This window comes from Oncorhynchus mykiss, chromosome 28 (genome assembly GCF_057628025.1).
Source record: "Oncorhynchus mykiss isolate SJ-2025 chromosome 28, ASM5762802v1, whole genome shotgun sequence".
Classification (NCBI taxonomy): domain Eukaryota; kingdom Metazoa; phylum Chordata; class Actinopteri; order Salmoniformes; family Salmonidae; genus Oncorhynchus; species Oncorhynchus mykiss.
The window spans coordinates 8,333,344-8,358,284 of NC_143049.1; the positions used below are offsets into that span (position 1 = coordinate 8,333,344).

Consider the following 24,941-nt stretch of genomic DNA (forward strand, 5'->3'; position numbering starts at 1 on the left):
CAGCCAGATGTGTATTTGGCTAACTGAGCGTGCATATATTGGGCTGGTTACTTTCAATGCAGCTGCGGTCACACTCTAAAATAAGGTCTGCCATTTACAAATGAGCTGCCAGTCCACTTAGGGCTCCCAGCAAATCAGTCAATACACACTGGACTGGAGCCAGTGGATGAAACTACCCTCTATTTTAAGAGGAAAATCTGAAAATGTACACTTTACAGTATTACATATTCACAGTAGTGGCAATCATTTATTTATTGATCGTTGTACTACACTAGTTAGTATAGCATTTACTGTAAGTATGTAAATCTCATTGTGGTAACTGCACTGAGCTGCCGTGGTAGAGTGGTAGTTACTGTATGTGATCTTTTGTTGTGAGCAGTGATGGGTAACTCACCCTCCTTTACCAAACCACAAGGAATTGGATGTCTCTCCTCGTGCCTGGAGAAAGAGGGGGAAGAGGGAGAGAGAAAGAAGACCGGGAGGAGGGAGTGAGGGAAGAGTACAGTTATATCTGGGAGATTAAAATCTTTCACTTAACGTTTGAAATCTATTTCCTCCATATGCAGAGCATGTCCAGAGTGCACCAGAGGACAGTATTTAGCTGGTAAATTAGATTTTTTTTGTGGGGGAAGATGCCCCCGAGCCCCCTAACAGGGAAATCAAGACCATCTTCACCACTGATGACTACCTCCGACAACATTCTTAAAGCTGCACTATCTATTCATCTTCCTCTCTCAATGTATTTTACTTCTTTCTCTCTCCCTCCCACCCACTCCAGCTCTTTCCTGTCACAGAGCTAAATTAGACCTAATAAACTGAAATCACTTCTATAGAGACCTTCTACTAAAGAACCCATTCAGAACTCAGAACTCCAGGTGAGTGAACTATCTGTCCAATCAATGACATAAAATGATCAATCAACCACAAAGGAGGATAGAAAAACAGCCTTTCTTTGTCCCTCAAAGGCCTGGAATTGAGCAGCTCTGCCATAGATCTATATGTGTTATTAAAGCGACAGTCTATGATTCTGAAACCCCCCCAGCTATATTCTTCAAGGATCAATGGCTATATATCACTAATTCAAAAGTCAAAAGACAGATCTACCAGTTCCAGACTGTAGCATTAACTGAACAGACCGTCACAGCAATCAAATGTACTTTTATCTCGCGCTAGCTACGGCCCTCATCACACATTCAGACTCCCATCCTCCAGCTCAGGGTCAGAAAATAACCATAGAGAAAGAGAGAGTTGTTACTCATTCAACATTGGGATTCTGCCTCCCTCATCCTAACTCTGTTTGTCTGGTTTTATTGAAAGCCAGATTGAATCTGCTCAGGCCCTTCTTAAACCCATTGATTAAGAAAAAATATAATTAATAAATACTGAAAGGAAAATTAATTCCAACTGCATACTGCTTCTTAAAAACATAAACAGGTATAAAAAAAGTAAAATGTTATTGATTGATTTTGCAAAGCGTTCACTACAAAAGGTATTGATGGAAAAGTTTGACAATTTCACCTGACTGTAGTTAACGCCTACGAGCTTGGAGATTGTTGAGAGATTGTTACAGTTATAAAATCATAATAATGAATGTGCAGAGTATTCAAACCATGAAATTCAAACAAATTAAACATTGTACAAGACAATACAGCATAGTTGTTATGAAGTGAAATTGAAGATTGAAGTGAAAATGTGTGCACCGCAGGACATTAACGAAAAATCATTGGCCAACAAGTCCACCATTCTCTTGAGCAACCAATCATTGTACCCACCTGTCAATCTGCTCCAATCATGGCCGACCAGAGCGTATGTGATTATCGCTATGGCAATGACATGAAACTGGAAAGAAAACAAAGTAGTGGGACAAACGAAAAAAGGGGGGGGGGGAAGCAAAGTGACAAAACCCACATAAAACATCAAAGCAAGTGTTTATTCATTCAATTAAAACAGAATGATTAGCAAAATGATGTGAATAAATGTGAGCAAACTGATAAATCAATCAAACTAAAAGTTCAAATCAAATGTTTTAGCAGTTCCGTGAGACAGAGAGTTCTTTTCTATACTAAGGGAAAATGTGCACCACCATCTATAGAACATGTATTTTCAGATCATTTAAAATATTGATTGTATGCTGCAAAACACATTAGGTCTGCACTGCGGTGTCTAAATGTACTTTCAAAATACTCTTGGGAACCCATTCACTCTAGCTTTTGGAGTAAATAATGCATATCACATTCATTTTTCAAAGCTGTGCAGAAAGTACTTAGAGACTTTTAGAATGTTTCTGCTTACTGTCCCCTCTCTTCTTCTCCACACCTGGATGAAGCACTTTGGATGGGACTGGGGTTGGAAACAAGGCTGGTAGGAGTGGGTTGATAGACTAGATAGGGCCGGGGCTGAATTTAGGGCTGGCGTGTTATAGGCAAGGGTTAGGGGATGTGGCTGGGGTTGAAGTTGAGGTTGTGGATATGACTGGGGCTGGATCAGGCTCAGGGACAGTAGTACACAGGTCTTGGGCCAGTAGTATAGGACTGGGACATGGGAACAAGGTTTGAGTGTGATACCTTACCTCTCGAAGCTGCTGTTGGACCTTGTCGATGATTCGTCGCCAGTTCTCCCTAGCCCTTACGGACGGGTCCACCGGCTCCTTGGGCTCCTCATCTACAGGAGGACTACAAGGATAAGAGCAGGTCTGAGAACAACACTATATCTGGGGCTGAAATTACCCCTTTGTCCCTATATAGTGCATTACTTTTGAACATTTGTACATTTCTCTACATTTGAGTCATTTAGCAGATGCTCTTATCCAGAGCGACTTAAAGTTAATGCATTCATCTTAAGGTACACTATATATACAAAAGTACGTGGACATCCCATAAAGTTAGTGGATTTGGCCCTTTCAACCACACCGTTGTTGACAGGTATATAAAATCGAGCACACAGCCAAGCAATCTCCATAGACAAACATTGGCAGAGCCTTACTGAAGAGCTCAGTGACTTTCAATGTGGCATCATCATAGACTGCCACCTATCCAACAAGTCAGTTCGTCACGTTTCTGCACTGATAGAGCTGACCCAGTCAACTGTAAGTTGCTGTTACTGTGAAGAGAAACGTCTAGGAGCAACAACGGCTCAGCCGAAGTGGTAGGGCACACAAGCTCACAGAACGGAAATGCCGAGTGCTGTAGCGCATAGAAATCGTCTGTCCTTGGGTGCAACACTCACTACCAAGTTCCAAACTGCCAACGGGAGCAACGTCAGCACAATAACTGTTTGTCGGGAGCTTCATGAAATGGGTTTCCATGGCTGATCAGCTGCACACAAGCCTAAGATCACCATGCGCAATGCCAAGCGTCGGCTGGAGTGGTGTAACGCCCGCCGCCATTGGACTCTGGAGCAGTGGAGTGATTAATCATGCTTCATCATCTGGCAGTCCGACGGACGAATCTGGTTTTGGCGGATATCAGGAGAACGCTATCTGCCCAAATGCATAGTGCCAACTGTAAAGTTTGGTGGAGGAGGAACAATGGTCTGGGGCTGTTTTTCATGGTTCAGGCCTCTTAGTTCCAGTGAAGGGAAATCTGCAGCATACAATGACATTCTTGAAAATTCTATGCTTCCAACTTTGTGGCAACAGTTTGGGGAAGGCCCTTCCTGTTTCAGCATGTCAATGCACTCGTGCACAAAGCGAGGTCCATACATAAATGCTTTTTCAAGATCGGTGTGGAAGAGCATGACTGGCCTGCAACAGAGCCCTGACCTCAACCCCATCAAACACCTTTGGGATTAATTGGAATGCCAACTGCGAGCCAGGCCTAATCACCGAACATCAGTGCCCTGACCTCACTAATACTCTCGTGGCTGAATGGAAGCAAACTCCGCAGCAATGTTCCAACATCTAGTGGAAAGCCTTCCCAAAAGAGTGGAGGCTGTTATAGCAGCAAAGGGGGGACCAACTCCATATTAATACCTATGATTTTGGAATGACATGTTTGACGAGTTGGTGTCCACATACTTTTAGATATGTAGTGTAGTTAGGTTAGATAACCACATTTCACAGTTAGCTGCTTTATTGAGGATAAAATGTACTATCAGCAGTCAGTGCTAGCAGGAAAAGAAAAGAGCAAGTGTTATTTCAGGAAAGGAAAGTTTTTTTGTTTTTTAAAAATGTGTTTTTAAGAGGAAAGGAGGGGGGTTCTGTGGGGTTAATCAAGACACTTCGTCAAAACGTCGCTGACGTCAAAACGTCAAAACGTCGCAAAAGTAGTGCACTGGAAGGGAATAGGGGGCCATTTCAGATGCACCCCTATGTGCTTTTTCACAGTCCACCCAATATGGTGGCCCAATAAACAAAGCCCCTTTTGCGCATGGAGAACAGAAAAATATTTGAGATGGGGGTTTACCTCTCTGGGAGGGGCTCCTCCTCCTCTACGGGGGTGGGGAGACGACTCTCGTCATACCGTTGGTCCTCATCTTCCATGGGGTGCTCCTCCTCTGTCGGGGTAAGGGTCCTAATTTTTGGGGGAAGGGGTTTGTCTTCCTCTAGGAGGAGTTGGTCCTCCGGCAGGGGGAGTTTGGCATCAGGGTCCTCTGATTGGGTGGTTGTATGTGCAACAGAGGGAGATGCAGTGGAGGTGGTCAGCTGAGAGGGGGGGCCAGTGGTTGTGGACTGGGGCCCATGGGAGGTAATGGCGGGGTGAGATGGGGGGATGGAGGAGGCAGACTGGGGATGGGGTTGTGAAGCTGGGGGGTGAGCCTGAGCAGGTTGGGCAGTAGGGACTCCAGAAGACAGAAAAGAGGAGGCCAGGCCTGTTACTGCTGCTGAGAAGGGTTTGGCCATGGAGAAGAAGGACTGGGCTGGGGCAGGGGCTGGCTGGGGATGAGACTGGGCCTGAGGGGCCTGGGTGGATGCCTGTCCCGGGGGCTGTCCTCTTGGAGCCATGCCTGGAGGGTGGGCCAGATTTGGGGCATGCCTGGGCGGTTGGCTGGGTGGCGCCTGATGTTGATGCAGAGAGGGCTGTTTCTGCAGAGGGGGTCTAGAAGCACCTGGGACGTCCAGTGTGGGGGGTGCCGTGCTGGTGGGGGTAGGGGTGTAGGGGATATCCTCACTGAGGGTCCCATCCAGAAGATAATCATCATCGTCATATATGTGCCCCTCTCCTTCATTCGCCACCTCTTCCTCATACAGACCACCATCATCCTCCTCATAGATGGCCCCCTCCTCACCCCCATCCTTACTGTAGCCCCCCTCGTCGCTATACGCCCCCTGGGTCTCATCGGGGTCCCAGTCGGGAGAACCTTTGCTGTAGCTGACAGAGGAGTGGCAGGAGTGGTAGGAGTCATTCTCATCATAAGGGTCTCGCTCTCTGTTTTCCGGGCCGTACTCCTCCTCACTCAGCTGGCTGCTGCAGTGACTCAACTCTGCCGACGATGCATAGCTTCCCGTCGGACTGGTTAGGAAGGGGGAGCAAGACAGGGAAACGAAGATAAATGGGGAGAGAGAGAGAGAAGAGAGAAGGAAGTGAGAATGTGGAGAGAGGATGAGAGGCAGGGTGGAGGAACACAGAAGAGGGAAGGAAGGAAAAAATAATAAGAAGCAGTAACCAACATGGAGGGACAGACAGAGACTTTCCCAAGGTACACAATGTCCAGAGCATCCCTGAGCAATAGTAAAACGCTCTGCTACAACACCTGACCGTGAAGGTAAAACTGATGGTTAATCAATGAGAGTTAATTGCGACAGCAGTATCAGACAGAGATAAATAAAATAAGGGAAATAGAGAGAGAGAAATAAATAAATAAATAAATAAGAGCAGAACAGAAAGGTGAGGGGCCTCCAGAAAGCTGACAAATTACAAAGAACAAGCATCCTCACAGGGAGCAAATACAGGAGTATTTGCAGTATACTCCATGTTAAATTAAGCTTTTAAAAAAATTAGAGAGAGAGGGAGAGAGCGAGAGAGGGAGAAGGTGCAAGAGGGGGTGAGCAGAGAAGAGAGAAAGGTAAAGGAAAGGATACAGACACACCTATAAACACTCCCTGGCCATGTCCGAATACCCATACATGCATTCTAAATAGTAGGCTTTTTGGGTATCTGAAAATATAACGTTTTAAAGTTCAATCCAATACAGGCTTGACTGAATGAACAACAAAGACGGAATGCAATATCACATTTTATTAAATAGTTTGGAGAATGGCCTCGTCTCCAAGGGAAGATCCTTGGAGCCAGATGTGATGGCAGGTAGCCCTATACTCCGAGTCAATATTCACATAAAAATAAGAAATTCTCCTCTCCCAAAATTTGGGGAAAACAAACATTCTTTCCAATTGACCTCCACTGTAAAAGAGCCAACTTCGTCGTCGAGTTGGGGTTATACAGAAATAACAAAACATACCGAAAAGCTGCTCTGTTGTTCAATGTAAAGTACCAGTCAAAAGTTTGGACACCTTCTCATTGAAGGGTTTTTCTTTATTTTTACTATTATAGAATAACAATGAAGACATCAAACCTATGAAATAACACATATGGATTCATGTAGTAACCAAAAAAGTGTTAAATCAAAATATACTTTATATTTGAGATTCTTCAAAGTATCTACCCCTATTTGGTAAAAGACCATGTCCATATTATGGCAAGAACAGCTCAAATAAGCAAAAGAGAAACGACAGTACATCATTACTTTAAGACATGAAGGTCAGTCAATCCGGAACATTTCAAGAACTTTGATAGTTTCATGAAGTGCAGTCGCAAATATCATCAAGCACTGTGATGAAACTGGCTCTCATGAGGACCACCACAGGAAAGCAAAACCCAGAGTTACCTCTGCTGCAGAGGAAATGTTCATTAGAGAGTTACCAGCCTCAGAAATTGCAGCCCAAATAAATGCTTCACAGAGTTCAAGTAACAGACACATCTCAACATCAACTGTTCAGAGGAGACTATTTGACTCAGGCCTTCATGGTCGAATTGCTGCAAAGAAACCACTACTAAAAGGACACCAATAAGAAGAAGAATACTTGCTTGCGCCAAGAAACACGAGCAATGGACAGGATTAGAAATCTGTCCTTTGGTCTGTTGAGTCCAAATTTGAGATTTTTGATTCCAACCGCCGTGTCTTTGTGAAATGCAGAGTATGTGAATGGATGATCTCCGCATGCATGGTTCCCACCGTGAAGTATGGAGGAGGTGGTGTGATGGTGTGCTTTGCTGGTGTCACTGATTTATTTAGAATTCAAGGCACACTTAACCAGCATGGCTAACACAGCATTCTGCAGCAATATGCCATCCCATCTGGTTTGTGCTTAGTGGGACTATAATTTGTTTTTCAACTGGACAATGAACCAACACACCTCGTGCAGGCAATACACTGGACCACTGCTACTCTAAATTCCGCGATGCAGAAAATCCGACCATGACTCCATCTTGCTCCTACCGTCCTATAGGCAGAAACTCAAACAGGATATACCCATTACTAGAACCATTCAACGCTGGTCTGACCAATCGGAACCCATGCTTCAAGATTGTTTTGATCACGCGGACTGGGAAATGTTCTGGGCAGCCTCAGACAATAACCTTGATCTATACGCTGACTCGGTGATTGAGTAAATAAGGAAGTGCATTGGAGGAGATGTACCCACTCTTAAACCTACCCTAACTATTAAAACCTACCCTAACAAAAAACCATGGATGGATGGCGGCATTCGAGCAAAACTGAAAGCGCGAACCACCGCATTTAACCATTGAAAGAGGACTGGGAATATGGCCGAATATAAACAGTGTAGTTATTCCCTCCACAAGGCAATCAAACAAGCGAAATATTGGTACAGGGACAAAGTGGAGTCGCAATTTAATGGCTCAGACACGAAACGTATGTGGCAGGGTCTACAGGCAATTACGTACTACAAAAAGAAAACCAGCCACGTCACGGACACCGACGTCTTGCTTCCAAACAAACTAAACACCTTCTTTGCCCGCTTTGAGGATAATGCAGTGCCACCGACGCAGCCCGCTAACAAGGACTGCGGGCCCCCCCTCTCCTTCTCTGCGGCTGACATGAGTAAGACATTTAAACGTGTTAACCCTCGCATGGCTGCTGGCACAGACGACATCCCTAGCTGCGTCCTCAGAGCATGTGCAGACCAGCTGGCTGGTGTGTTCACATCAATCCCCCAAAATAACAGACCCTAAAGTTATTATAGCTGGTTGGGAGGTGGATGGTTGGCGAAAACAGCAATTGAGAGAACGAGGGTAAGTTGACATATAAATACATCCAAAGATTTACGCCCATTGGTTGAGAGGGAGGAATGTGATAATTGCAAAAGTGAGCCCATAGATTAAACAGCAAGCCTGAGGAATGTATATTATTGTTCCGTGCTTATAGGCTAAGGTAAATAGGTGAATGCCATTCCACACATGGCTAATAGGATAGAGCAGAAGAAAAAATATGGTATGGTGATGATGATTCATTTGTATTCATTCACACTATGCCCGTAGAATAGGAAACAATATGAATGATGTTATGCTAATTGGATGAAGTTAAACTTTCGTGAACTATATTATGTTTATGCTTTAAATGCCACGATGTCTTACTACTCCATACTGAGAAGGCGAAATTAGTATCTTGATATCTGTTGCTTACTGCATACGTTTGTACTAAACAGTACGTTCTAAATAGTATGTAGTACGATTAGTACACAGTATTTAGTTTAGGAAAGTAGTAGGCAAGCCACATTTCAGACATGGCTGCACACACACACACACACACACAAACGACCATGAGATTGTTTGTTGAATAATGCATGAAGAAGCAGCGAGAGAGAGAGACAGGCCAGGGAACTCAGTCAGGGAACCCAGGCAGGGGAGTGTGTCTTTTCCTCAGCCCGAGGGGAGCAGGCCTGCAAGGCAAGCACTGAGCTGGAGCAGGAGATCAAGCAGCAAACAAATAGAGGGGAGTAGGACAACACACACCTGATGGCCCTCTGGTGGTAGTCGAGGGGTTCACAGCTGTTAGAGGGGGGATAGGAGGAGCGGTGGTTCTGCTGATCTCTGATGGGGTACTGGTGGACGGAGGCATTGGGCTGGGACGTGGTGTAGTAAGGAGGAGGGATGCCATTACTGGTCTCACTGCGATAGTCACTGTCTCTGTCATCCACAGCACTGTCTGGGTCCTCATCTGGAGGGGAGGGGGGGGAACACGTTCAATCAATTATTATTCAATTAAATCAGGGCCCTAACAAGGGCCCTCCCTTGTCACTGTTCCCCTGATTAGAGGAACAGTGACAAGGGAGGGAGGGACAACTCCCTTGGGGCAGGAAGAAACCTTGAGAGGAACCAGACATTTGAGAATAACTGGTCAATGAACAGTGTGGAGGTCTGCAACACTGATTCTTTCTATTCTCTCCCTCTAATCAGGGACTAACATAGACCTAAAAGTGAAAGTGAAGCTGTCCCTCCTGAGAGAGTGGGTGAGACTAAAACTACATTTACATTGTGGAGATCCGGGACTGTCGTTCACTCAGACAGTCTAGACTCAGCTCATTTGGACTGGTTCAGATTTAAAAAGATTGGAACCTGTTCACATAGGAATATGACAAAATCTTGCCCGGTCATACTGCCCGACTGTTAGAATCCAGTTTTTATTTATTTAACCTTCATTTTAACTGGAAAATCCCATTTAGACCAAGGCCTCTTTTGCAAGGGAGCCGTGTATGTACATAAATTATACAACATTTACAAAAACAAAAGTAATAAAAAACATGCAATATTTACAAGAAATTTAAGCAATCACATTCCTCAAGATGGATGTTCTTCATCACCATCTTGAACTGGCCTAGAGGTAAAAGAGCATCAAGGTGCAGAGAGCTCTGCAGATCATTCCATACACGGGGCGCAAAAAAAACTGAATGCAGATTTACCGAATTCCGTAGAGATCAATGGGATCTCTAGAGTTAGCCATCCCTGTGTTCTGATGACTCATATGTCTGTAATTTAACAATGAAGGTATGTCGGAAGTTTATGCAAGAGGGCTTTATAAACAAAAATAGAGCAGTGTATCGATCTACAAGACTTAACGGGGCCAGCCTACTTTCTGATATAGGATGCGATAATGTATACTGAACCTGTGGCCCGTAATAAAGCGAAGTGGGCTGTGGTAAATTGCATCTAATGGTTTCAGTGTAGTTGCAGCTGCATTCATATATATTGTGTCACAGTAGTCTAGCACCGCCAGGAAATTTAAATGAATTATCTGATTTCGACTGTTCATGGATAGGCATGATCTAGTTCTAGAGAAGAAGCCTATTTTTATTCTCAACTGCTTAACCAACTCATCCATATGCTTTTAAAAAGATAACTTTTCATCAATCCAGATAATTACAAGAGGGGACACGATCAATGTGGGCACCATACAATGTACATATACGTAAAACCTCTGATATATTTTTAAGTGAATTGGAAAACATCATGTACTTTGTTTTACCTGTATTAAGTACCAATTTCAGTTCAACAAAGGCTTTCTGCAAAGCAACAAAAGGCAGATTGCAGCTCCGAAAAATCCCGGGAAACCTTGCGGGCAATAGCACAACAGTGCTCAGTCTAATATTATTCTGTTTGTCCTGTGGGTACCTTGGCCACTGTTCCACCCCTTGTGTGTTGCGCTGTCATGGTGTATTTACAAGTGTATGTTCTTTTTTTTGTTGCAGAAAGGACAATATTATTTATACTGACAGTAAAAAGTACAGGACCTAAAATATACCCGTGGGACATCTTTCGTAATATCAAGGAAACTTGACTTAACACCATCAAAAAATACAGTGTCCTGTTTGTCAGGTAGTTTTTAAACCGTTACATGATGCCTGATCCAGGCCAATTACAGACAACCTTTGAATTAGTAAAGAGTGGATGACAGTTCTGAATGCTTTAGACAAGTCAATGAATACAGCAACAGTGTTTCTTCCTAGCCAAACAATTTACGACATCATGTAAAACCAGTGATGCTGTTGTGATGGTACTATGCCCTGGTCTGAAGTTCCCCTGATGTACATTTAGAATAGATTTGGAAGTTAAGAAATACTGTATCAAGAATTCAAACGTGTTAGCTAGGCAAGAAAGTTTACAAATAGGGCTAATAATTATTAAGGTCACAAGGGTCACCACCTTTGTAAAGGGGAAGAACATGGGCCACTTTCCAGACCTTCGGGATAGCACCAGAGACAATCATCAAGTAAAAAATGTGTCAATGATTGCGCAATAAGAGGAGCAGAAAGCTGCACTAAGAAGTTGTCAAGCGAATCATCCCCAATGGATTTTTTTACATTAATTTTAGCAAGGCGTTTAGTACATCAAAAACAGAAAATGTATGAAATTATTGTATTGTAGTTGACAGGGTTTCCATGGTTGGAACTAATGGTTGGGAGAGGGGAAGAATGTGGTCTGACTAAACTAAACTAACTAAAGGGTCAGTTAAACCACTATTTCTTTCAAATAGGAAGCCTGCAGAGATAAAATGCTAATTAAATGTATCACTTATCTATCTTTGTTCAGTAATGATGCCAGTGCCAGACAACTTGATTAGGCAGGATATTGGTACAATTTCCACTGTTCAGTGCATTAACTATTTCCCAAAATGTATCTGGATCATTAGCAGTGTCTGAAATAGAATTTAGAAAGTAGCTCGACTTCGCTTTCTTAATTGAGGAAGTGCATTTATTTCTCATTTGCCTGAGAAGCTGACAATCAGATATCGAGTCAGTTTTTCTAGCCCAGGACTGATTTCTCATTATAATGAAGTCAGAAAGGTTTGAAGAGAACAAATGATTTCTTCCCTTTTTAACTCTAAGGCATTTTAAGGGGGCAAGTCAAAGATAAATAAGAAGAATTCCAAGGTTAATTCAGGGTCAGGTATGCAACGGACAAAGGAAAACTCAGAGTAATACTCTACCCTTGGGGAGAGACAATTTTCAAATGTATTTTCATAATTATACAAGGATCAGAATTTTTCTGCCTTGTATCTCTAATACAAGCAATAGGAGAGTGATCGCTAATTGCATTAGCAAAGACACCATTTGACAAGTCCTTGTGCAGTTTCTCAGAATAAGATCACAGGGTTTTTTCTGGATAAAAAAGGGGTTTTCAGGCAATGGCCATGGTTGGCCCGTCGGCATGGCTAAATTGTAGAGAATTTTTGTTGTTGCATTTTAAAGCCAATTTCCTGCAATTCTACAAATTTCTCCATGGAGCTGAGAGAAACTTTTGCAGTTTTAAAGCAAATTTCCTATTATTTTACACATTTTGCCATGGAGCTGAGAGAAAATGTTTAACTTTTTCTATTACATTTTGCCAAGGCTAATGCTGCGTTATTTTGCGCAAACATAATAAGAAAAGCAATACTGCTAAATTCACTGTTTTGGGAATTTCAATTCTCCCTGACCGTTTTATTTTGATGATTGTTAATTCTCAAAGATTATATTACATACAGTTGAAGTTTACATACACTTATGTTGGAGTCATTAAAACTCGTTTTTCAACCACTCCAACCAAATTTCTTGTTAACTATAGTTTAGGTTAGGACACCTACTTTATGCATGACACAAGTAATTTTTCCAACAATTGTTTACAGACAGATTATTTCACTGTATCTCAATTCCAGTGGGTCAGAAGTTAACATACACTAAGTTGACTGTGCCTTTAAACAGCTTGGAAAATTCCAGAAAATTATGTCATGGCTTTAGAAGCTTCTGATAGTTGACATAATTTGAGTCAATTGAAGGTGTACCTGTGGATGTATTTCAAGGCCTACCTTCAAACTCAGTGCCTCTTTGCTTGACATCATGGGAAAATCAGACCTCCACAAGTCCGCAGACCTCCACAAGTCTGGTTCATCCTTGGGAGTAATTTCCAAATGCCAGAAGATACCATGTTCATCTGTACAAACAATAGTATGCAAGTATAAACACCATGGGACCACGCAGCCGTCATACCGCTCAGGAAGGAGACGCATTCTGTCTCCTAGAGATGAACGTATTTTGGTGCGAAAAGTGCAAATCAATCCCAGAACAGCAGCAAAAGACCATGTGAAGATGCTGGAGGAAACCGGTACAAAAGTATCTATATCCACAGTAAAACGAGTCCTATATCGAAATAACCTGAAAGTCCGCTCAGCAAGGTAAGGAGACACTGCTCCAAAACCGCCATAAAAAAGCCAGACTACGGTTTGCAACTGCACATGGGGACAAAGATCGTACTTTTCTGAGAAATGTCCTCTGGTCTGATGAAACAACAATAGAACTGTTTGGCCATAATGACCATCGTTATGTTTCGAGGAAAAAGGGGGATGCCTGCAAGCCGAAGAACACCATCCCAACCGTAAAGCACGGGGGTGGCAGCATCATGTTGTGGAGGTGCTTTGCTGCAGGAGGGACTGGTGCACTTCACAAAATAGATGGCATCATGAGGTGGATGTGGATCATTTGAAGTAACATCTCAAGAAATCAGTCAGGAAGTTATAGCTTGGTTGCAAATGGGTCTTCCAAATGGACAATGACCCCAAGCATACTTCCAAAGTTCTGGCAAAATGGCTTGAGGACAACAAAGTCAAGGTATTGGAGTGGCCATCACAAAGTCCTGACCTCAATCATATAGAACATTTGTGGACAGAACTGAAAAAGCTTGTGCAAGCAAGGAGGTCTAAAAACCTGGCTCAGTTACACCACCTCTGTGAGGAGGTATGGGCCAAAATTAACCTGACTTATTGTGGGAAGCTTGTGGAAGGCTACCTGAAATGTTTGACCCAAGTTAAACAATTTAAAGGCAATGCTACCAAATACTAATTGAGTGTATGTAAACTTCTGAACCACTGGGAATGTGATGAAAAAAAACAAGTTGAAATAAATCATTCTCTACTATTATTGTGACATTTCACATTCTTAAAATAAAGTGGTGATCCTAACTGAACTAAGACAGGGAATTTTTACTAGGATTAAATGTCAGGAATTTTGTTTAAATGTATTTGGCAAAGGTGTACGTAAAACTTCCGACTTCAACTGTACTTTATATCTGGTTTGAGTCGTTTAAGTTTACACTGAAAGCGTTTTTCCATCCATAAAATTATATATATATTTTTTTACACTGTTTGGACTTAGGCAACCCGAAAAAATGCTTAGCTGACCAACTCCAAAGAATTGCAATGGCAGAAAAATCCCTGGATCAATCAGTGAGGAATTCGATAGGGGTCTTACATTAAAGATGCACTCTCAAACTTCTGTATTATTTCAGCCAGGAGTTTTGAAAGTGGTGCTCACGAGTAAAAAGTGGTCCCCGTTTTTTGTGTACTATGTCCTCCAATTGTGTACTACGTCATCCTTTTCATGTGCCATGTTACACATTTAGCAATTTGTATAATATCATATGAATTTTGCAATTCGTGCAAAGATCCAGGTGGTTTGGAAATTAGTTGAGTCAGGTTAAAGTCAAGACAAATATTCGGTGTTTATTTCACATATATAGCCACCCCTCTCCCCTTTTCCATCTATCACACCTGAAAATGTTGTAATCAGTTATTTCAAGGTCCTTATCCATAATCTAACAATTGAGCCAGGTCTCTGTGAGAACCAGAATATCAGGGCTCGTGTCAAGCACCCAGACATCAAGAAGGTCCATATTTGACATCAAAGATGTCTGTCTGTTGAGATGAGTCTCAATTATGCCACATGGTTGAAAAGAGAACATCATTACTTTATTGTACCACAGAGGAATACCTTTTTACAATGCTACACAAGCATGACCTGCAGAAACCACTAATTCAGTGCCCACTCAGCACAGCGGCCATTCCAGCTAATGTGGACCATCTCAACTCCAACCATATAACTCCTATAGAGCTCATCTCTCCAGGTCACCCATTTTCCTGTGTAAACAGAAGAGGCATACTGAGCTTTTCCCACACAAGAGAGTGGGATGGAGATTATTCTGGAGGAGTTTTAAAATATTGTTTTTTAGTTACAGTATACAGTGGGGCAAAAAACTATTTAGTCAGCCACCAATTGTGCAAGTTCTCCCACTTAAAAAGATGAGAGGCCTGTAATTTTCATCATAGGTACACTTCAACTATGACAGACAAAATTAGATTTATTTTTCCAGAAAATCACATTGTAGGATTTTTTAATGAATTTATTTGCAAATTATGGTGGAAAATAAGTATTTGGTCACCTACAAACAAGCAAGATTTCTGGCTCTCACAGACCTGTAAACTTCTTCTTTAAGAGGTTCCTCTGTCCTCCACTCGTTACCTGTATTAATGGCACCTGTTTGAACTTGTTATCAGTATAAAAGACACCTGTCCACAACCTCAAACAGTCACACTCCAAACTCCACTATGGCCAAGACCAAAGAGCTGTCAAAGGACACCAGAAACAAAATTGTAGACCTGCACCAGGCTGGGAAGACAATCTGCAATAGGTAAGCAGCTTGGTTTGAAGAAATCAACTGTGGGAGCAATTATTAGGAAATGGAAGACATACAAGACCACTGATAATCTCCCTCGATCTGGGGCTCCACGCAAGATCTCACCCCGTGGGGTCAAAATGATCACAAGAACGGTGAGCAAATTGACCAAATACTTATTTTCCACCATAATTTGCAAATAAATTCATAAAAAATCCTACAATGTGATTTTCTGGATTTCTTTTCTTCTAATTTTGTCTGTCATAGTTGAAGTGTACCTATGATGAAAATTACAGGCCTCTCTCATCTTTTTAAGTGGGAGAACTTGCACAATTGGTGGCTGACTAAATACTTTTTTTGCCCCACTGTATGTGAAAATGACGCATCAACCAATTAGTAGGAAATGCCTACTCACAATTGGTCATAATCACACGATGCACACTGATGTCATTGGAAATGCTTATCTTCCTCTATCTTTTTTAATACAAAACAAAAACTCACCATTTTCACATACAGTGCATTCGGAAAGTATTCTGACCTCTTCCCTTTTTTCACATTTTGTTACTTTACAGCCTTATTCTAAAATGTATTAAATAAAATAAAAATCTCATCAATCTACACACAATAACCCATAATGACAAAGCGAAAACAGGTTTTTAGAACTGTTTGAAAATTTGTAAAACATTCAAAACAGAAATACCTTATTTACATAAGTATTCAGAACCTTTGCTATGAGACTTGAAATTGATCACAGGTGCATCATGTTTCCATTGATCATCCTTGACATGTTTCTACACTCTTGATTGGAGTCCACCTGTAGTAAATTCAGTTGATTGGACATGATTTGGAAAGGCACACAGCCATCTATATAATGTCCCACAGTTGACAGTGCAAAAACAAGCCATGAGGTCGAAGGAATTGTCCGTAGGGCTCCGAGACAGGATTGTGCCCAGGCACCAATCTGGGGAAGGGTACCAGATCTGTGCAGCATTGACGGTCCCCAAAAACACAGTGGCCATCATTCTTAAATGGGAGAATTTTGGACCGGGGGAGAAGGGCCTTGGTCAGGGAGGTGACCAAGAACCCGATGGTCACTCTGACAGAGCTCCAGAGTTCCTCTGTGGAGGTGAGAGAGCCTTCCAGAAGAACAACCATTTCTGCAGCACTCCACCAATCAAGACTTTATGGTAGAGTGGCCAGACGGAAGCCGAGGAATGGCTTCCGTCTGGCCACTCTACCATAAAGTCTTGATTGGTGGAGTGCTGCAGAAATGGTTGTTCTTCTGGAAGGCTCTCTCCGCCTGCTTGGAGTTTGCCAAAAGGCGCCTAAAGGACTCTGACCATGAGAAACAAGATTCTCTGGTCTAATGAAACCAAGATTGAACACTCTGGCCTGAATGCCAAATGTCACGTCTGAAGGAAACCTGGCACCGTCCCTACGGTGAAGCATGATGGTGGCAGCATCATGCTGTGGGGATGTTTTTCAGCGGCAGGGACTGGGAGACTAGTCAAGATCGAGGGAACGGTGAATGGAGCAAAGTACAGAGAGATCCTTGATGAAAATCTGCTCCAGAGAGCTCAGGACCTCAGACTGGGGCGAAGGTACACTTTCCAACAGGACAATGTCCCTAAGCACACAGCGAAGACAACGCAGAAGTGGTTTCGGGACAAGTCTCTGAATGTCCTTGAGTGCCACATGGAATTATGAAGAATTTATGAAAGAGAACTGCTATCCTGATTACATACAGTGGGGCAAAAAAGTATTTAGTCAGCCACCAATTGTGCAAGTTCTCCCACTTAAAAAGATAAGAGGCTTGTAATTTTAATCATAGGTACAAAAAATCCAGAAAATCACATTGTAGGATTTTTAATGAATTTATGTGCAAATTATGGTGGAAAATAAGTATTTGGTCAATAACAAAAGTTTATCTCAATACTTTGTTATATACCCTTTGTTGGCAATGACAGAGGTCAAACATTTTCTGTAAGTCTTCACAAGGTTATCACACACTGTTGCTGGTATTTTGGCCCATTCCTCCATGCAGATCTCCTCTTGAGCAGTGATGTTTTGGGACTGTTGCTGGGCAACACAGACTTTCAACTCCCTCCAAAGATTTTCTATGGGGTTGAGATCTGGAGAGTGACTAGGCCACTCCAGGACCTTGAAATGCTTCTTACGAAGCCACTTCTTCGTTGCCCGAGCGGTGTGTTTGGGATCATTGTCATGCTGAAAGACCCAGCCACGTTTCATCTTCAATGCCCTTGCTGATGGAAGGAGATTTTCACTCAAAATCTCACGATACGTGGCCCCATTCATTCTTTCCTTTACACGGATCAGTCGTCCTGGTCCCTTTGCAGAAAAACAGCCCCAAAGCATGATGTTTCCACCCCCATGCTTCACAGTAGGTATGGTGTTCTTTGGATGGAACTCAGCATTCTTTGTCCTCCAAACACGACGATTTGAGTTTTTACCAAAAAGTTATATTTTGGTTTCATCTGACCATATGACATTCTCCCAATCTTGTTCTGGATCATCCAAATGCTCTCTAGCAAACTTCAGACGGGCAGGGGGACACGTCTGGCACTGCAGGATTTGAGTCCCTGGCGGCGTAGTGTGTTACCGATGGTAGGCTTTGTTACTTTGGTCCAAGCTCTCTGCAGGTCATTCACTAGGTCCCCCCATGTGGTTCTGGGATTTTTGCTCACCGTTCTTGTGATCATTTTGACCCCACGGGGTGAGATCTTGCGTGGAGCCCCAGATCGAGGGAGATTATCAGTGGTCTTGTATGTCTTCCATTTCCTAATAATTGCTCCCACAGTTGATTTCTTCAAACCAAGCTGCTTACCTATTGCAGATTCAGTCTTCCCAGCCTGGTGCAGGTCTACAATTTTGTTTCTGGTGTCCTTTGAGAGCTCTTTGGTCTTGGCCATAGCAGAGTTTGGAGTGTGACTGTTTGAGGTTGTGGACAGGTGTCTTTTATACTGATAACAAGTTCAAACAGGTGCCATTAATACAGGTAACGAGTGGAGGACAGAGGAGCCTCTTAAAGAAGAGGCAGGTCTGTGAGAGCCAGAAATCTTGCTTGTTTGTAGGTGACCAAATACTTATTTTCCACCATAATTTGCAAATAAATTCATAAAAAATCCTACAATGTGATTTTCTGGATTTTTTTTTCTCATTTTGTCTGTCATAGGTGATGAAAATTACAGGCCTCTCTCATCTTTTTAAGTGGGAGAACTTGCACAATTGGTGGCTGACTAAATACTTTTTTGCCCCACTGTATGTTGATGTTGGTGTGGTGCTGTATGATGAATTGAAGATGAAAAATTGTGAAATGTCCCATTAAGGGTACTCACTTTGTTGGTCTCCCCACAGACTCCAGTTACCTACAAAGAAACATAACGTTTTGAGAAGGATTCTGTCTTAATTATGAAACATTAGGAATATGATTGTCACACCCTGACCTGTTTCACCTGTCTTTGTGATTGTCTCCACCCACCTCCTGGTGTCAACTGTTTTCCTCATTAGTCCGTGGGTACTTATTCCTGTGTTCCCTGCTGGTCTTTTGTCAGTTCATCAAGTCAACCAGTGTGTTTTTTTCAGTTCTACTGCTTTTTCCTCTCTTTTGCTAGTCCTACCGGTTGTGACCCTTGCCTGTCTGGACTCTGAACCCGCCTGCCTGACTATTCTGCCTGCCCTGACCTCGAGCCTGCCTGCCACTCTGTACCTCCTGGCCTCTGACCTGGTTTTGATCTTTTGCCTGTCCACGACCACTCTTGCCTACCGCTTGGATTATAATAAATATCAGAGACTTAAACCATCTGCCTCCCATGTCTGATTCTGGGTCTCGCCTTGTGCCCTTATAATGATAATTTCATGGGTTTCAGAACACTTTAATTGAACTGTTTACACCAGGGGTCCCCAATTACATTCAGCCGTGGGCCGATTTTTCCTTCAGCAGACGGTCGGGGGGCCGGAACATAGTTATAAATCATTTGTACACTGCAAATTGACCGCAAGAATCCCAAACAGATATAGTATTTGACAAAAACAGAATAATTTCTAACCTCGATTACATTGGTATACGATCACATACGCAACTGTATTTATGCGTGGGAATACTTGGGAACAGATTGCCTAAATTAAAATTAATTTGAGCTTTTCTTGGTGAACAAATTGTAGGTGAACAAATTACAGGCCACCTATTGGGGATGGCTGGTGTACACTGTCTTACTACTGTTATTGTATAGTGTGCTGAAAGGGAACCTTTGGCTGAAGAGTGCCATGCATTGTTAGAGCCATAGCCCAGTGTGTGTCTGTCTGTCTGTCTGTCTGCCTGCTCCCCCCCCCAGAGCTGTGTCACCACGCTCAGTAGACTTTGACACCACCAGAAACTCTGCATCCAGTGCCTCTGTATAACTAATACTCCTATTGATGTTTCACTTTCTCGATGTGGATACACACACAGACATGCAAACAAACACACACACCCATACACAAAGACACACTTTAGTGCAATCCAAATACCTCACACTGAACTGACAGGGTGATATTGAATAGTTGACTCTCATTGGTTAATCGCTAACACCCGTCTATCAGACAAGCCCAGTGATTTGTGGATTACTCACAGCACTGTGTCCCTGGGACAGGAAGTGGTCGCTCCTGGACTTCTTGGTATGGGTACTGGTTAGTTATCTGAAATACATACACACGTAAGTCATTCTACTGTGCAAAGCCCGAGGTGTACCAGTAATGCTTCCCAACTCTAACCACATATACTCCTCTCACACTTCAATCCAACTCTTCAAGCTATTTGTCCCACCTGCCTGTATCCCCCTCTGAGACAGATTTAAAATGAAAATAGGGAAATACATAGTGGGAAAACTCAGTCTACTGTATAATAGAGGGTGATCCATAAATGTGTGCGACAACAGCTTACATCCTGATCTCTCATGGCGTTGAGTTGCTCCAGTTTTTTGGCCCAATAGCGTGCCTCCTCCTCAGGGATATCTGAAAACAAGAGCCCCACCATTAAAACAAAACCAAAAAAAATCACACAGCTGACCAGCACACACACACATGCTTATACCCTCACGACACGCATCTGTAATGCCACTAAGATGTATATCAGCTGTATATCAACACACACACATATGGCTAGCAGTTACCATTAAGCTTTCCACCAAGCTTTCACTTGGATAGGTATTAGTGGTTAGCCTATCACACCCATTCCCCTCAAAACTATTCTTGCCAGAGACATTGAGTGTGACTTTTCAGCCAGAACCCCACTTGACTGATGCTCAGTCAGACAGACAGGGTTAGTTTACCAGTATTGACCAGGGGATGGGAGGTGGTGTAAAATGACACCTAATCAATGCTTGGAGACCACAGCCTGAAGTTAAGGACACAAGCAGCCAGTCTAGCGACACAGATAAGTGTGTTTCTATGGGGACACATGGAATCTAATAAAACTGGTTACGGGTGAGTTTCCCCCAAAAATGAAGTACATCTTTTGATTATTGTTCATTCATAGCCTACAAGTGGGCTTTAGTGCTGAAAATAATCTTTATTTTTGGGGGAAACTGACCCTAACCCAGTTAAAGATCAGAATGCCAGTTCAAGTGTGATTATGTTTACTGTAAGATGCATGACTGTGCATGTGGAAATTACTGTATTTCAAGTAGTTTTTGGGGTATGAATGGGGGTCAATTAAGTATATTCGTTACTTAATTCATTAAATTGTTCGTCTGTCCATTTATTCATTAATTTCTTTGCTAATTTGTCCATCCATCCATCCGTCTGTTCGTTAGTTTGTTAATTCTTTCATTGGTTCCCTCCCTTACTCACCCAGAGGCAGTTCAAAGCGTGTGTCCAGCAGCACCTGGTGTAAGGTGGGGTCTTTGGTTCCACAGATATCGTTGTCTGCCATGATGGCCTGGGAGTCCAGGGTCAGCCAGTCCCCCGGACTCTCCTACACAGAAATGGAATGCATAGACCTGATATACCATTCATTATCATTGTTAGTTTGTTATTTAGATCCCAATTGTTGTACTGCATACAAAAACATTAGTCAAGTCCCAGATCTGTTTGTGCAGTCTTACCAACTCTTCTACGGCCATTATCACAAAGAGTTCGTAAAACAGCACAAACAGATCTAGGAACATCCAGATCCCTGGAGCTTTCTGTGGGGACTCAGTGAGTCATTCTGATTTTTCATTCCACTAATTCTAATTCCATGGCTGGTGTACTTCATTATCCCAAGGAGTTGCTTTGCCCTGGCTTAGGGAGACATGCTCACATAGTAGCTTACTAAGTAGTATGCTAGTATGAGTTTTGGGCGGGGGGGTGTAGTGTACCACGTTTGATTGGCGGATGCTGTGCAGGGGGATCCACACTGTTCCCACCATGGTGTCCCATATTAACCCTTTATTCCACACCTCCACCGTCAGCCCCAGGTCCAGCCTGTTGATCTCACTAGAGAGAGAGAGAGAGAGAGAGAGAGAGAGAGAGAGAGAGAGAGAGAGAGAGAGAGAGAAAAAGAGAGAGAGAGAGAGAGAAAGAGAGAGAGAGAGAGAGAGAGAGAGAGCAAGAGCAAATGAAAGAGAGAAAAGACAGTACAGTGGAGAGAATACAAAGGAGGAAAGACAGCAGGAGAGAGAATGGGGAAGAGAGAGAGAAACGCTTGTGTGTGTGTCAGGAGGACAGGAATAAACTGAGTGGAAGAAGAGAGGGAGGGGACGAGGGGTGAAGGACGGGATGAGGATAAACTAGATTAAAGAGAGGCATAAACAGCCCAGAGTTGGACATCAAAATGTGCTGTGTGATTGTAAAGATTAATCTCACACACATGCACACAAAGCTTTGTTAATACACCCCAGACCTGGCCCCAGGATAAAGTGACCAAGGGGGCAAATGAAAGGGGGCACAATTTGGGGGGGGGGGGGGGGGGGGGGGGTTCTTGCATTGGAATATACAGTGGGGAGAACAAGTATTTGATACACTGCCGATTTTGCAGGTTTTCCTACTTACAAAGCATGTAGAGGTCTGTAATTTTAATCATAGGTACACTTCAACTGTGAGAGACGGAATCTAAAACAAAAATCCAGAAAATCACATTGTATGATTTTTAAGTAATTAATTAGCATTTTATTGCATGACATAAGTATTTGATACATCAGAAAAGCAGAAACCTTGGTACAGAAACCTTTGTTTGCAATTACAGAGATCATACGTTTCCTGCAGTTCTTGACCAGGTTTGCACACACTGCAGCAGGGATTTTGGCCCACTGCTCCATACAGACCTTCTCCAGATCCTTCAGGTTTCGGGGCTGTCGCTGGGCAATACGGACTTTCAGCTCCTTCCTATTTTCTATTAGGTTCAGGTCTGGAGACTGGCTAGGCCACTCCAGGACCTTTGATTGAGTGTGTATAACAGGTGTATTTTATACAGGTAACGAGTTCAAACAGGTGCAGTTAATACAGGTAATGAGTGGAGAACAGGAGGGCTTCTTAAAGAAAAACTAACAGGTCTGTGTGAGCTGGAATTCTTACTGGTTGGTAGGGGATCAAATAATTATGTCATGCAATAAAATGCAAATGAATTACTTAAAAATCATACAAATGTGATTTTCTGGATTTTTGTTTTAGATTCCGTCTCTCACAGTTGAAGTGTACCTATGATAAAAAAAATACAGACCTCTACATGCTTGGTAAGTAGGAAAACCTGCAAAATCGGCAGTGTATCAAATACTTGTTCTCCCCTCTGTATATTAAATTCTTCTTATATCACACTATACCACAATAAACAAAGTTCAAATGCAGACCCCAAAACCATTAATTGAGGGCTTTTGAAGTGGCAGGTTGGTGCAAAATCTGTTTATAATAGGTGAATTACCCTATGTGAATGCAGCCGCCCACACAGCTGCCTTACCAAAATAATGCAAAGTAAATACTGAAAGTAGTAGCCTAGTTATTAATGCATGAAAAAACAAATACTGGATAGAAGCTTGCCTTAGCATTCATTCAGTCGCAGTTGTCGGTATTCTAACAGAACAGAGGTACCAAGTAGTAGTCCTCGTAAACTAAATATCAGATGGATAAAGGCATGACACAATCTAGATTTAGGCTAGTTACATTAACAGCAAACAAACGCAGTAAACAAAAGACAAATGGATATCCAAATAACCAAAACATAGCCTACAGCCTACTACAGCCATGCACAGCTGTCTTGCCAAACAAATAGGCCTAAAAGGCCCACTTCAAACATGGAAATCCAAGCCGCTAATGAATACAGCAACAGGTTGTGATATGGCACAATACACTTCTGTGGAATAAATTCGACCCACGTAATCAATTATGCAATGCCAGCATACCATAAACACGTTTCCAAAACAAACAGTTCCATCTACAACCATGAAAATCAATAGGCTACCAAGAAAACCATTGTGGAAAGTAACCATTATGGAAAGTATCCATTTCTATGATGAAACATACCTATGTATTTATACCCAGGGGCGTTTGGGTTCTTGAATGGGTTCCTGTATTGGAATTATATTGAATTATGCTTATACAGTATCACGCTATACCACAAGAAACAGAACATTTCAAATGCCAACACCATTGAGTGCTTTTGACCAAGTAACAGGTTGGCACGAAATCTCCTCTGCACTCTATCAGCACCATGGACAGCACCCTACATATTAAAGCAAGGCAGTTGAAAACCTATGCTGGCTAAGAAAGTACATTTTGCCATTCTATACCCTATATTTTTTTGGAGGAAATGACGCCACAGGCTATACCACCAAGATTCTGATCAAAACCAACCAGCTAGATTGTTTACCTTTTCAGAAGAGTTGCAGCCTCCTTGATGCTCTGAGGAACTTTCTAAGTAATCAATCATTCCATTCTCCCCGAAATCAATCATTCCATTCTCCAACTCAAATACCAATTGGATTAATTGAGATTTACTTTGGTGTAGCATGCTTCTTCTGTGCTGACTGAACACGTTTGTCAAAGTGAAAAATTTGTTTTTGCATGTAGCTGTGGACGACCCACTCATGAGCCCTACGATCTCATGTTGAATATCATGTGACATGTACGTGGCATTTTGGGGTATGGTGCTAAACACCATGGCAATTTCCTCGTCTTTTCGGAGAGTATAATCCATTATAGACAGAAAAAGTCCACTGCCCCCCCTCCCCTCGACTCTATCGAGTCCAATATCCCCGTCAGTGGTTACTGGTGTGAAACAAGGAACTCAATGGTGTCTACTACAAACATGTGATTTCTCTCCAGCTGCCCATCATTAACAAGTGTTAAAACTGATGTTCCCATAGCACTTCGAACTTGTTTTTTTCCCCACAGTGCAGTGCATTTCAAATGCTCTTTACTTGATGCGTGCCAACCGAATCCTTTGGTACGATCAATAGCATGCTTCAAGTTAGAATACCCAGCTTGGGTGAAGGCCTTGTCTGCGTTAGCATTGGACCCAACACAGAACTTTCT

The 24,941-nt window shown here is 42.6% G+C and overlaps 1 protein-coding gene across 1 annotated transcript in view; it reads right to left on the bottom strand.

The window, feature by feature from the left end:
- Window positions 1-24,941, bottom strand: part of LOC110508422 (protein unc-13 homolog A) — an 89,030-nt gene that overhangs the window by 30,546 nt on the left and 33,543 nt on the right. Inside the window, exons 4-12 of the mRNA XM_090225696.1 lie at window positions 21,794-21,911; window positions 21,285-21,408; window positions 20,377-20,447; window positions 20,066-20,132; window positions 18,794-18,823; window positions 8,970-9,174; window positions 4,404-5,450; window positions 2,570-2,672; window positions 395-438 (exon numbers count right to left, since the gene is read on the bottom strand). Of these exons, the coding sequence (XP_090081822.1) occupies window positions 395-438; window positions 2,570-2,672; window positions 4,404-5,450; window positions 8,970-9,174; window positions 18,794-18,823; window positions 20,066-20,132; window positions 20,377-20,447; window positions 21,285-21,408; window positions 21,794-21,911 (1,809 nt within the window). The remainder of the gene's footprint in view (window positions 1-394; window positions 439-2,569; window positions 2,673-4,403; window positions 5,451-8,969; window positions 9,175-18,793; window positions 18,824-20,065; window positions 20,133-20,376; window positions 20,448-21,284; window positions 21,409-21,793; window positions 21,912-24,941) is intronic.